At 45.0% G+C, this 14,100-nt stretch overlaps 1 protein-coding gene across 1 annotated transcript; it reads right to left on the bottom strand.

Moving 5' to 3' along the window:
- On the bottom strand, positions 2,331 to 2,750 carry LOC109224608 (RNA-directed DNA polymerase homolog; the record flags this gene model as incomplete). The annotated part of the gene is made up of 1 exon (XM_019389152.1): positions 2,331 to 2,750. A coding segment is annotated over exon 1 (420 nt), but the record flags the coding sequence as incomplete, so codon positions are not given.

Genomic DNA, 14,100 nt, shown 5'->3' with positions numbered 1-14,100 from the left:
GAACGAGGTTCAAAAAGGCGAAACGACCGGTCGGGTCGTTACATTCTCCACCTCTTAAACAAACGTTCGTCCTCGAACGACATAGAAAAGTACCTGGACTGCTGAATAAGTGGGGATATCTGCTCCGCATGTCCTCCTCGGACTCCCAGGTCGCCTCCTCGACCGGTTGGCCCCTCCACTGGACTTTTACCGCAAAAATCTTCTTGGACCTCAGCTGGCGATCCTGTCTATCAATAATAGCAACTGGCTCCTCCTCATAACCCAAGCTCTCATCTAGCTGAACGGTGCTAAAGTCCAACACGTGGGATAGGTCGGCATGATACTTCCGAAGCATCGAAACATGAAAGACTGGGTGAACTCCTGATAAATTAGGGGGCAAGGCAAGCTCATAAGCCACCCTCCCCAACTCTGCTCAACACCTCAAAGGGGCCAAATAAATCTTGGGCTCAACTTGCCCTTCTTCCCGAACCTCATAATGCCCTTCATGGGCGAGACTTTCAAGAGAACCTTCTCGCCCGCCATAAATGATACATCCCGTGCCTTCTGATCCACGTAGCTCTTTTGTCTGGACTGAGCTATGCGAAGCCTCTCCTGAATCAACTTTACCTTATCCAAGGCATCCTGTACTAAATCTGTGCCAAGTATCTTAGCCTCACCAGGCTCGAACCACCCGATAGGAGAACGACAACGCCTACCATATAAAGCCTCGTACGGGGCCATCTCTATGCTGGACTGGTAGCTGTTATTGTGCAAACTCCGCTAAGGGCAAGAACTGATCCCACTGCCCTCCAAAATCAATCGCGCATGCTCTAAGCATATCCTTCAAAATCTGCACCGTCCGCTCCGACTGTCCGTCGGTCTGAGGATGGAATGCTGTGCTAAGCTCTACACGAGTCCCCAACTCACTCTACACGGCTCTCCAAAAATGGGAAGTAAACTGGGGGTCTCTGTCTGATATGATGGACACCGGCACACCATGCAACCGGACTATCTCCCGAATATAGATCTGAGCATACCTCTCCGCTGTATAAGTAGTCGCCACTGGAATGAAATGGGCCGACTTGGTCAATCTATCCACAATGACCCACACCGAATCAACCTTCCTGCAAAGTCCGCGGTAGCCCAACTACGAAGTCCATGGTGATGCGTTCCCACTTCCAATCTGGGATGGGCATCTGCTGAAGTAGGCCACCTGGCCTCTGATGCTCATACTTGACCTGCTGGCAATTCAAACACTTAGTCACATACTTCACTATGTCCTTCTTCATCCCCCGCCACCAGTAATGCTGCCTCAAGTCACGATACATCTTCGTGGCACCCGGATGAATGGAGTACCTCGAACTGTGGGCCTCCTCTAGAATCCTCTCCCACAAGCCATCAACATTAGGAACACATACACGGACCTGAAGCCGTAACACACCATCCTCCCCAATAGAAATCTCCTTGGCACCTCCCTGAAGTACCGTCTCTCTGAGAACCGCCAAATGTAGATCATCAAACTGTCGGGCCTTAATCTACCCCAACAACGAAGACTGAGCAACCGCACATGCTAGAACTCGGCTGGGCTCCGAAATGTCCAATCTCACAAGTCTGTTAGCTAAAGACTGGATGTCCAAAGCTAATGGTTTCATCTCCGCAGGAATGAATGCCAAGCTACCCATACTCTCCGCCTTTCTGCTCAAGGCATCCGCGACCACATTCGCCTTACCTGGATGATAAAGAATGGTAATGTCATAATCCTTTAGTAACCCAAGCCACCTGCGCTGCCTCAAATTGAGATCCCTCTGCTTGAACAAATGCTGTAAGCTGCGGTGATCGGTGTAAACCTTACAAGGCACCCCATACAAATAGTGCCTCCATATCTTAAGAGCATGAACAATCGCTGCTAACTCCAGATCGTGCACTGGGTAATTTTTCTCATGAATCTTCAGCTGACGCGAGGCGTAAGCAATAACTCTCCCCTCCTGCATCAACACACATCCCAAACCAACGCGTGAGGCGTCACAATACACAGTATACATCCCCGTACCAGAGGGCAATACAAGAACTAGTGCCGTAGTCAAAGCTGCCTTGAGCTTCTGAAAGCTCTCCTCGCAATCATCGGACCAGATGAATGGGGCACCCTTCTGGGTCAGTCTAGTCAAGGGTGAGGCAATAGATGAAAAACCCTGCACAAATCGCCGGTAATAACCCGCTAATCCCAGGAAACTCCTGATCTCGGTCACTGAAGTGGGTCGTGGCCAACTCTGAACTGCCTCAATCTTCTTGGGATCTAACTTAATACCCTCTCCGGACACAATATGCCCCAAGAATGCCACTGACTCAAGCCAAAACTCACACTTGGAGAACTTAGCATACAGTTTCTGCTCTCGCAAGGTCTGAAGCACTACTCTCAAATGCTGCTCGTGCTCCCCCAGGCTATGTGAGTATATCAAGATGTCGTCAATGAAGACGATAACAAAGGAATCGATATAAGGCCTGAATACCCTGTTCATCAGATCCATAAATGCTGCTGGTGCATTGGTCAAGCCAAAGGACATCACTAGGAACTCATAATGGCCATATCTAGTCCGGAATGCAGTCTTCGGAACATCCGAGTCCCGAATCTTCAGCTGATGATACCCTGACCTCAGGTCAATCTTAGAGAACACCCTAGCACCCTGTAGTTGGTCAAACAAATCATCAGTACGAGGCAACGGGTACTTGTTCTTGATGGTGACTTTGTTCAACTGGCGGTAATCAATGCACATCCGCATAGTCCCATCCTTCTTCTTCATAAATAGCACTGGTGCGCCCCAAGGTGACACACTGGGCCTGATAAACCCCTTTGCTAATAACTCCTCTAGCTGCTCCTTCAACTCCTTCAACTCTTTAGGAGCCATACGGTACGGTGGAATAGATATAGGCTGAGTGCCCGGGGCCAAATCAATGCAGAAATCAATATCACGATCCGGAGGCATACCGGGAAGATCAGAAGGAAATATATCGGCGAACTCTCGGACTACTGGCACTGAATCAATCGTCGGAGACTCTGCGGTGGTGTCTCGAACATAAGCCAAGTAAGCCAAACACCCCTTTGCAACCATGTGCTGAGCCTTCAGGAAAGAGATAACCCTGCTAGGCATATCAACTGTGGACCCCTTCCACTCCAATCGATAACCCTGCTAGGCATATCAACTGTGGACCCCTTCCACTCCAATCTCGGCAACCCTGGCATGGCTAGTGAGACTGTCTTGGCATGGCAATCAAGGACGGCGTGATACGGTGACAGCCAATCCATGCCCAAGATGACCTCAAAATCGATCATGTCCAGCAACAGAAGATCTGCTCTAGTCTCGAAACCACAGAAAGTGACCACACAGGACCGGTAAATCCGATCCACAATCACAGAATCGCCCACAGGAGTGGACACATGAACAGGAACACCCAAAGGCTCAGGAGGAACAACCAGAAAGCGAGCAAACAGAGATGATACATATGAATAAGTAGATCTCAAATAATACCGAAGCATCCCTGCCACAAGCGGAAATAATACCTGTGATGACGGCGTCTGAGGCCAATGCATCTGGCCTGGCTGGAAGAGCATAGAACCTGGCTGAAGCGCCGGCTGCCTGGCCCCCACCTGGCTGGGGAGTAACTGGCTGACCTCTCCCTGTCTGGCCTCCACCTCTAGGCCGTTCCCTACCCGTCTGCCCTCCACCTCTAGGTGGCTGGGTCGCTGGTGCCGGAGTCTGGGGCTGCTGGTCCTGCTGTACTGCCTTACCCCGAAGCCTGGGGCAGTATATCCTCATGTGGCCCGTGTCCCCGCACTCAAAACAACGTGGTGCGGCGACCTACTGTCCGGATGGCTGACTCTGAATACCAGAAGATCCACTAGAAGAAGCCTGAATAGCCGGTGGGCGGTATGAACTCTCTGGCATAGCACTGAAATAAGAACTGGAAGAGCCCGGAGGACCTGGATACCCACTGGATGAACCCTGAATAGCTAGCGGGCGATAGGAACTCTCTGGCATGGCGCTGAAATAGGAGCGCGCTGGAGCACCCCGAGCAGGTGGTGGTGCTGAAACTGGGGGCCTACTGGGCTGACCCCTCCCAAAGTGACCTCTGCCCCTAGCTGGGGCGCCTCTGAACTCTCCTGAGAATCTGGCCCTCTTATCCTGCTGCATCTGCTCTCTGCCCCTCAGACGGTAACCCTCAATCCTGCGAGCAATCTCAAGTACTAGCTGAAACCAAATGCCCATCTCTACCTCTCGGGCCATACCCGACCGAATAGTGGGGTGTAACCCCGCAACGAATCTCCGTACTCTCTCTGCCTCCGTGGAAAGTATCATAAGTGCATGGCGAGACAACTCAGAGAACCTCGCCTCATAATCGGTCACTGACATCTGACCCTGCTCTAGATGCTCAAACTGATGACGCAGCTCTTCCCTCTCAGAGGGTGGAATGTACCGATCAAGGAATAACTGAGTGAACTGACCCCAAGTGAGGGGAGGAGCGCCTGTCACACCTCCTTTTTTACTACATCCCTGGAAGGGATATAATAAAGGGAGTTTTTCCAATTAAAGGACAATCGAAACGGGATTTTTATTAAAAGAATTCAGAGTCGCCACTTGGGAGATTAATGGTGTCCCATGTCACCGGTTGAATCCCGAATCGAGGAAATTATTGACTCTGTTTAACAGTACGCGATCCAGAAATCCGAGTAAGGAATTCTGTTAACCCGGGAGAAGGTGTTAGGCATTCCCGGGTTCCGTGGTTCTAGCACGGTCGCTCAACTGTCATATTTGGCTTATTTATTTGATTTTAGTACATGTTTTGACCTATGTGTTTTTAACTTTGAACCGCTTTTATTATTTTAAGAGAATTGCAACGTCGTGAAAACATGTCTCGAACTGCGTCACATAAATGCACCCGCGATTTTTGATACATTTCGACTTCGTTGAGATTTGGATTTGGGTCACATAAATGTGCACCCGTATTTAAGAGGTAAAATTATTTAAGTAACGGCCCTAAAGCAACTGACGTGTTATTATCTTTGGGGAAAGCCGTGAAATTCGCTAAACGGCCGTCCCGAATTCTAAGTGTTTAATATAGACATTTAAAGAGGGCCCCGCAATTTATGTGTTTTGTTTAGCGAGGCTCATCTCATTTATTATTTAAAAGGCAAACCTAAAGCAACTATGATTCTCTATTTCATATTGTCTCTAAAGGGCCCTAATTAACTACCATACTTGAAAAGGTCAAATTCTTATTGTTCGATCTCAAATCAATTAATTCGACAACATAATAAGTAAGAGACAAGGCTCTGTCAGTGATTCGTCTAAAACAAGCCCAGATTGCAGGTACAAAGGGCAGGACATTTTTGGGCCTGTGAAGCAGGGTCCAGGCCCAAGGCTTGCTGGTGCGGGTATCTCAAATGAGAGCTGAAGGTGACTGTTTGGGCCTGGTGTTTGAGCCCAGTAGGACAAGGTCCTAATGTCAACCTATAATTCCACTTAACTGATTCACTCAAAAAAAACTGGAACATGATTTTACTAACACAAAGCAGATCAACTATTTTTGAATTAAGCGATCTAACATTATTCACTCAAGTGACTCATGATTTCAGAATTGGACTACTGAAATAGCATACTGAAACACAAAAACCATTTGAACCTATTTTTTATAACTACTGAAAACAACTCAGAACTGTTTAAAATCAAGCAGGACTAATATATCACCCAGAACAGCACCAAAATAACCCAAATAAACTTGAAAACAAACACAGAACACCTCTGAAACTTCCAACAGACAAAAATTCAACTCAAACTAGCTTAATTGGACTCAAAATCACTCGAAATCAGTATTGTAAACCTCTGAAACCTCAGCCATCAGATTGTGAACTAGAAGATGTGGATTGATTAACTAGATATCGAAATTAACCTAAAGCTTTTTGTCACGACCCGGATTTCCCTCCCTCGAGGGTCGTGATGGCGCCTACTAATAGGAGATAGGCAAGCCAACTTAATTAACAAATTCATTAAACACATGTTCTTTTTTAACAATTAACGGCATTAAATAAAGGTGACGGAATTAAAATCATTAGCGGAAGACTTAAATTTATATAACTGAATAAAATACAGAAATTCCAACATACGTCTCTACCCCGGGACTGGAGTCACATACTCACGAACATCTAAGGAGTACTACATACAAAGTCTAAAAGAACAAATCTGTTTAACTCAGGTACAATGAGATGACAGCCAAATGTAAAGATAGAAGGGAGACGTTGGGCCTGCGGACGCCTGCGAGCTACCTCGGGTCTCCCTGGACTGAAGGTTTGCCCCCGTGCTAATGCTGTTGCTGCTGCTCAATACCTGGACCTGTGCAAAAATGCACAGAGTGTAGCATCAGCACAACCGACCCCATGTGCTGGTAAGTGCCTAGCCTAACCCCGGCGAAGTAGTGACGGAGCTAGACTGGACCCCACATAAACCTGTGCAATTATAAATATACAGCAGAAATCGAAGTACAAAGCAACTAACAAAATGGGAGGGGAAACATGCTGTGGGGGATAACAATACTAACAGTAAATCCAAAGTAATCAATCTAGGTGCAATTTATAATTTCCGACGATCAAGAAACTAATACCAACACCAAACACATTTGTATCACTGACTGTTGCGGTGCGCAACCCGTCCCTAATATATTTTTGTTACGGCGTGCAACCCGATCCACAATTATCACTGTTGCGGCGTGCAACCCGATCCACAATTATCACTGTTGCGGCGTCCAACCCGATCCATAATTATCACTATTGTGGCGTGCAACCCGATCCACAATTATCACTGTTGCGGCGTGCAATCCGATCCACAATTATCACTGTTGCGGCGTGCAACCCGATCCACAATTATCACTGTTGTGGCGTGCAATCCGATCCATAATGTATACCTCTCAATCTTGCCCAAGCAACAATCATAAATAAAGGCAAGGGAGTAAACAAGTATTTGGAAGGAAATCCCAACAAGGGTACAGAAACAACCAATAACAACCATGCAAGAGCAAATCGTTATATCTCTTTTTCTTTCATTATCATATCCTAGTTCTCATTAGCACTCGTGGCCAGCTACAAGGCATTTCTCATCACATATACTCTCACCATTTGTGTTTCAGACCGAAGCAATGCTCCACGAAGTTCCACAATCACAATATCCTTCACAAGGTGTTTACAACGCATAGAAGCCATCAATTAAGCATGGAAGGCATAACAATATCCAAACAATCCACATATAAGGACTCACGGTCATGCTAGACACCAATGTATAGGAACTCGTCACCATGCTTATACATCGTACTCGATCATTTAGCAATTAGCAATCAAGACCCGACTCCTATTCCCTCAAGCTAGGGTTAAACCAAACACTTACCTCGAATGCTCCAAACTCAACTCAATCCTCCAGTATAGCTTTACCCCTCGAATTCACCACCAAACCGCTCGAATCTAATCACAAATTACTTGAATGTATTAACAAATGCTACTTGAATCAATTTGAATGCATGAAAATGAATTTCCCAAAGTTTGTTCAAAAATTCCGAAAATGCCCCCGGGCCCACGTGGTCAAAACCCGGGGTTAGAACCAAAACCCGATTACCCATTCCCCCATGAATTCATATATATAAGTTATTTTGGAATCGGACCTCAAATTGAGGTCCAAAACTCCCAAATTTAGGAACCCTAGTTCTACCCTAAATTCCCAAATTCCCCCATTAAAATCCTTGTGTTGAAGTTGAAATTATGTTTAAGGATGTTAAGGAGTATAGAAAATCAGTTAGAAATCACTTACCAATCGTTTTGTAGAAGTAGAATCGTTTGGAAAATCGCCTCTTATGTTTTGGGTTTTGAAAAAGTGAAAAATGACTGAAAATCCCGACTTTATATACTGTACTGAAGACCCGGCGCGGACCGCACAAAAATGCCCCGCGGCCGCGCCGAGGAAGGGTGGGGACACCCCTCTCTAAACCTTCCAGCGCGGACCGCACTGTTTTGGAGCGCGACCGCGCTGGAGGAATGAACCCAAATCCCACTCTCTGAATCTCCCAGCGCGGACCGTGCTGATATGGCACGCGGCCGCGCTGGTCGAACTGGAATTCACTGGCCGTCTGAACCTAGCCACGCGAACCGCGCAGAAATGCACTGCGGCCGCGCGGCTTCCAGCGCGGACCGCGCGGAAATGACTGCGGCCGCGCTGGGGGCCTGCAACACCTGGACCTGCAAATTTCTGATACTTTAAGCTTAAGCCCTCCCGGGACCACTCAAACTCACCCGAGCCCTCGNCTCGGGAAAACAGAGTAGAAGTTCAATTAGTATTGAGAAACCAAACCGCACGACAAGAAAGAACAAAGGAGAGATTTTTCCTAACTTGGCAGCCTCTGGGGGATAAGTACAGACGTCTCCGTACCGATCCCTCAGACTCTACTAAGCTTGTTCATGAGTTGTGAGACCTATGAAACCTAGAGCTCTGATACCAACTTGTCATGACCCGGATTTCCCACCCTCGAGGGTCGTGATGGCGCCTACTAATAGGAGCTAGGCAAGCCAACTTAATTAACAAATTAATTAAACACATGTTCTTTTTTAACAATTAACGGCATTAAATAAAGGTGACGGAATTAAAATCATTAGCAGAAGACTTAAATTTATATAACTGAATAAAATACAGAAATTCCAACATACGTCTCTACCCCGGGACTGGAGTCACATACTCACGAACGTCTAAGGAGTACTACATACAAAGTCTGAAATAACAAATCTGTTTATCTCGGGTACAATGAGATGACAGCCAAATGTAAAGATAGAAGGGAGACGCCGGGCCTGCAGATGCCTGCGAGCTACCTTGGGTCTCCCTGGACTGAAGGTTTGCCCCCGTGCTAATGCTGCTGCTGTTGCTCAATACCTGGACCTGTGCAAAAATGCACAGAGTGTAGCATCAGCACAACCGACCCCATGTGCTGGTAAGTGCCTAGCCTAACCCCGGCGAAGTAGTGACGGGGCTAGACTGGAAGCCACATAAACCTGTGCAATTATAAATATACAGCAGAAATCGAAGTACAAGGCAACTAACACTATGGGAGGGGAAACATGTTGTGGGGGATAACAATATTAACAGTAAATCCAAAGTAATCAATCTAGGTGCAATTTATAATTTCCGACGATCAAGAAACTAATACCAACACCAAACACATTTGTATCACTGACTATTGCGGCGCGCAACCCGTCCCTAATATATTTCTGTTGCGGCGTGCAACCCGATCCACAATTATCACTGTTGCGGCGTGCAACCCGATCCACAATTATCACTGTTGCGGCGTGCAACCCGATCCACAATTATCACTGTTGCGGCGTGCAACCCGATCCGTAATGTATACCTCTCAATCTTGCCCAAGCAACAGTCACAAATAAAGGCAAGGGAGTAAACAAGTATTTGGAAGGAAATCCCAACAAGGGTACACAAACAACCAATAACAACCATGCAAGAGCAAATCATTATCTCTCTTTTTCTTTCATTATCATATCCTAGTTCTCATTAGCACTCGTGTCAAGCTCCAAGGCATTTCTCATTTCATATGCTCTCACCATTTGTATTTCAGACCGAGCCAATGCTCCACGAAGTTCCACAATCACAATATCCTTCACAAGGTGTTTACAACGCATAGAAGCCATCAATTAAGCATGGAAGGCATAACAATATCCAAACAATCCACATATAAGGACTCACGGTCATGCTAGACACCAATGTATAGGAACTCGTCATCATGCTTATACATCGTACTCGATCATTTAGCAATTAGCAAACAAGACTCGACTCATATTCCCTCGAGCTAGGGTTAAACCAAACACTTACCTCGAATCTTCCACAGTCAATTCAATCCTCCAGTATAGCCTTACCCTCGAATTCACCACCAAACCGCTCGAATCTAATCACTAAATTACTTGAATGTATTAACAAATGCTACTTGAATCAATTTGAATGCAATAAAATGAACTTTACCCAAAGTTTGTTACAAAATTACCGAAATCGCCCCGGGCCCACGTGGTACCGAAAACCCGAGGTTACGAACCAAAACCTGACTTACCCACTTCCCCATGAATTCAGATATATAAGTTATTTGGAATCGGACCTACAAATTGAGTACCAAACCCCAAATTTAGGAACCCTAGTTCTACCCTAAATTCCAAATTCCCCCATTAAATCCTTGTTTTGAAGTTGAAATTATGTTTAAGGATGTTAAGGAGTATAGAAAATCAGTTAGAAATCACATACCAATCGTTTTGAAGAAGTAGAATCGTTTGGAAAATCGCCTCTTATGTTTTGGGTTTTGAAAAAGTGAAAAATGACTGAAAATCCCGACTTTATATACTGTACTGAAGACCCGGCGCGGACCGCACAAAAATGCCCCGCGGCCGCGCCGAGGAAGGGTGGGGAAACCCCTCTCTGAACCTTCCAGCGCAGACCGCACTGTTTTGGAGCGCGACCGCGCTGGAAGAATGAACCCAAATCCCACTCTCTGAATCTCGCAGCAGAGACCGCATTGATATGGCACGCGGCCGCGCTGGCCGAACTGGAATTCACTGGCCCTCTGAACCTAGCCATGCGGACCGCGCGGAAATGCACCGCAGCCGCACGGCTTCCAGCGCGGACCGCGCGGAAATGACTGCGGCCGCGCTGGGAGCCTGCAATACCTGGACCTGCAAATTTCTGATACTTTTAAGTCTAAGACCCTCCCGGGACCCACTCAAAACTCACCCGAGCCCTCGGGGCTCCAAACCAAACATGCACATAACTCCAAAAACATCCTACGGACTCATCCGTGCGATCAAATCGCCAAAACAACATCGAATTAGGCCTCAAGACTCATGATTTCCTTCCAACTTCCATGAAACATCAAATTTAGAGTTTTTAGTCCAAAACACGTCAAACGACGTCCAAATCTAACCAAACTTTACAGCAATTGCTTAAATCTTATTTAAGACTTGTGCCGGGCGTCGGAACAAAAATACGAGCCCAACAGCACAGTTTTCTAAACAAATAACGCTTTCAAATTCTTTAATTATTTTCAGAAAACAATTTCACACAACAATTCATTTCTCGGACTTGGGACCTCGGAATTTGATTCCGGGCACACACCCAAGTCCCAAAATTTCCTACGGACCCTCCGGGACTGTCGAATCACGAGTCCGGGTCCGTTTGCCCAAAATGTTGACCAAAGTCAAACTCAATCAATTTAAAACATCAAATTTATTAGTTTTCTCACAAATCCACATTTAAACTTTCCGGTTACGCGCCCGGACTGCGCACACAAGTCGAGGCAACCCCCAAGTGAGGTTTTCACGGCCTCGGAAGTACAAGTTGAGTGGGAAATACGGTGATGACCCTTTGGGTCATCACACTTTTCAATGGAACAGTGTTTTTTTTTTTGAAGATTTTTGTTGTTTTTGGTTTTTTGAAGAATTAGATCTAGAAGTTGGATTTGAAATTCAAACTTGGAAACTCAGATTTTCAGAGAATGGATTTTGGGGGGAATTTTGAGGCTCCCAATTTTGGGAATTTTTCAGGGGTTCCAAACTTGTGAATGAAGCAAAGAAGACTGCCTTTTATGGGCATCAATGAGGGCAACCCTCAGATTTTGTGTTTTTCTTTTAGTCCTTATTTTATTTTCACAATAGTCCTCTACTTATTGACTTGCTTCTCAAGTAAACAACCTAACTTTCTGAAATTAGAACTAAAGTCCTATTCTAGAAGGTTCTAGGTAATTCTAGTATAACCTACAGCATTCTTATGCATTTCTAAGTACCAAAATACCCCTGAATTCAGCCTGAAATTACTGACTAGCCTAACTAAGCCTCAGCCCCTTTTTATCCCTGAAATTGTTAAACATGCTGACTATTCTAACCCTTCTAACTGACCATGGTTAATCAATCTACAAAACTTAAGAGCTAATCACCTATGTCCAAACAACTAGCCTAATTAACATGAAGCAAACTAAATGAAATGAGAACAATTACACTAAACTAAACTAAAAAACATTAATGAACACCATTAGACTAAACTATGGGTTTAACCATGAACATTTAAGCTAGCAACAGAAATCATCATTATTTATACTAAATCAGAGAATTGAAGGGATGTTCACTGAATTAAAAACTAATAATCGAAAATAATAATTAACCTAAGACCTAAACAATAATCAAAACATCTAATTAATCAAAAGCAATACCAAGAACCCAGGGAAACTCACCGGACTAATTCAGAAAACAAATTGGGCGATCCCCAATGAAATTAGCATGTTATAGACCGTGGATTCTTCACGAGGAGGTTGAGGAGGCCCTGAGATGTCGATTTGGTAGAGTTTGGAAGAACTAGGGTTTCGCCGAAAAATTTTGATTTAAGATTCGAAGTATTCCAGTCAGATTTGAGGGACGGGGCTTTGGGGGTTTGATAGAGGATGTCAAGGCGGTCCTATGGTGTCATTTTGGACTGGTTTGGGAGAGGTGGGTTTATGGCCGGAAAACTTTGATCCGATATTCGACGGATTCTGGGTGTGTTTGAGAGAAACGGATGGTGGATTTGGATAGAGGAGGACGAGGGGAATCCAGGGTGTAATTTTGGGTGGGAAAGGATGTCGGCCGCCGTCGTGAGGAGATTTCCGGCGGCGGAGCACGGCGGAGCACGGCGGGGTAAGGCGGCGCTACAGGCTTGGTTTGGGGTGTGATGAGGGAGACGAGACGGGGGGGGGGGGTGAGTGGGATCCGACCATTTTATATTAATAACACCCAAGCTTCCCAGCCGTTGATTTAATCAACCTCGACGGCTTGGATTTAAACCAATGAAACGGGGTCGTTTGGGTGGTCTCTGAACCGGACTGGGTTGGGAAGGGATTTGGGCCTGGTCTAGACGGGTCTGAAGGGGTTTTTGGCTGAGCAGGTTTAATAAAAATGGCCCAATTCGGGTCCTTCACTAGGCAACTCTCATTTAATTATTTTCTCCTTATTATTATTTTATTTATTTATTTTTGTATTTCATTTTGTATTTTTCCTGATTTTATAAAAATGCAAAAAATAAAAATGAAACCTAATTTATCTCCAAAATTAAGCTAATTAATTCCTAAAATTGTTCAAAATCTATTTCGTGACAAATTCAACAATTAACGATTAAAAATGCAAAAGTGGACTATTTTTGTTATTTTCTTTATATTTTGTTCTAAAAACAACTTAAACACTAAATAATCCTAAACTATGAAATTAGATCCTAAATGCACGCAAATGTCGAGCGTATTTTTATATTTTCATAAGAAAAATGCACAAATAAAATGCAAACAATTAACAGAAAATAACACAAAATTCACAAAATTGTAAAATAATGAAAGAAAAATCATTTGTTTGAATTTTGGGAATAATTCACTTATGGCAAAAATCAGGTGCTCACAGCTGCCCCTCTTTGCTCGGGAACACGAAGAGTTCTCGGGCAAAGACAAGTGAGCGGATACGAGCGATTTTTGCCCGTTTGACTATTCCGTGTGAAGCATTTTTGAAAACCGTCTGACCAAACCCTGCTTCAAGGGTTGCCTACATATCCTTGGCTAAAAAGGAATCAGGTCAGTGTAGTTCGGGAAGGTTTGGTAGCTGGGACTACCACGAGCTGTGATTTCACTGTTGTTGCTGCTGCTACTGCTCGCTGACCTCCTTATTACACCGTATTGAAACAAAAGAAGCTAGCCTACGCTATGATCTATGAATTACAAAAGTCCTATCTATGTCTTGATCTTGCGGTTCTTGTAGTTCTGAACTTGTATCCTTCTGATGGAATTCTTGCGTTGTTGCCTTGAATTGTGATCGAAGATGTTTTGCCCTTCCTCCGAGTGATGCTTGACTGCTGAAATTTGAAATGTATGCCTCTATTCTCCAGGCAGGCTCCTGATTGCTGACACTTGAAAAGTATTCCCTTGTTCTCCAGGTGGGCTCCTGACTGCAACAAAATAGACAAACAAGAAATTTTCTGCCCCAGTTTGGTGGCTGGGTCACGATCATGTTATACTAAATTAATTAAAACTTAAAACTACTTA

The sequence above is a fragment of the Nicotiana attenuata genome, chromosome 3 (assembly GCF_001879085.1).
Source record: "Nicotiana attenuata strain UT chromosome 3, NIATTr2, whole genome shotgun sequence".
NCBI classification, from domain to species: domain Eukaryota; kingdom Viridiplantae; phylum Streptophyta; class Magnoliopsida; order Solanales; family Solanaceae; genus Nicotiana; species Nicotiana attenuata.
Note: the sequence above shows the minus strand (reverse complement) of the source record. Positions and strands in the feature narration are given on the sequence as shown.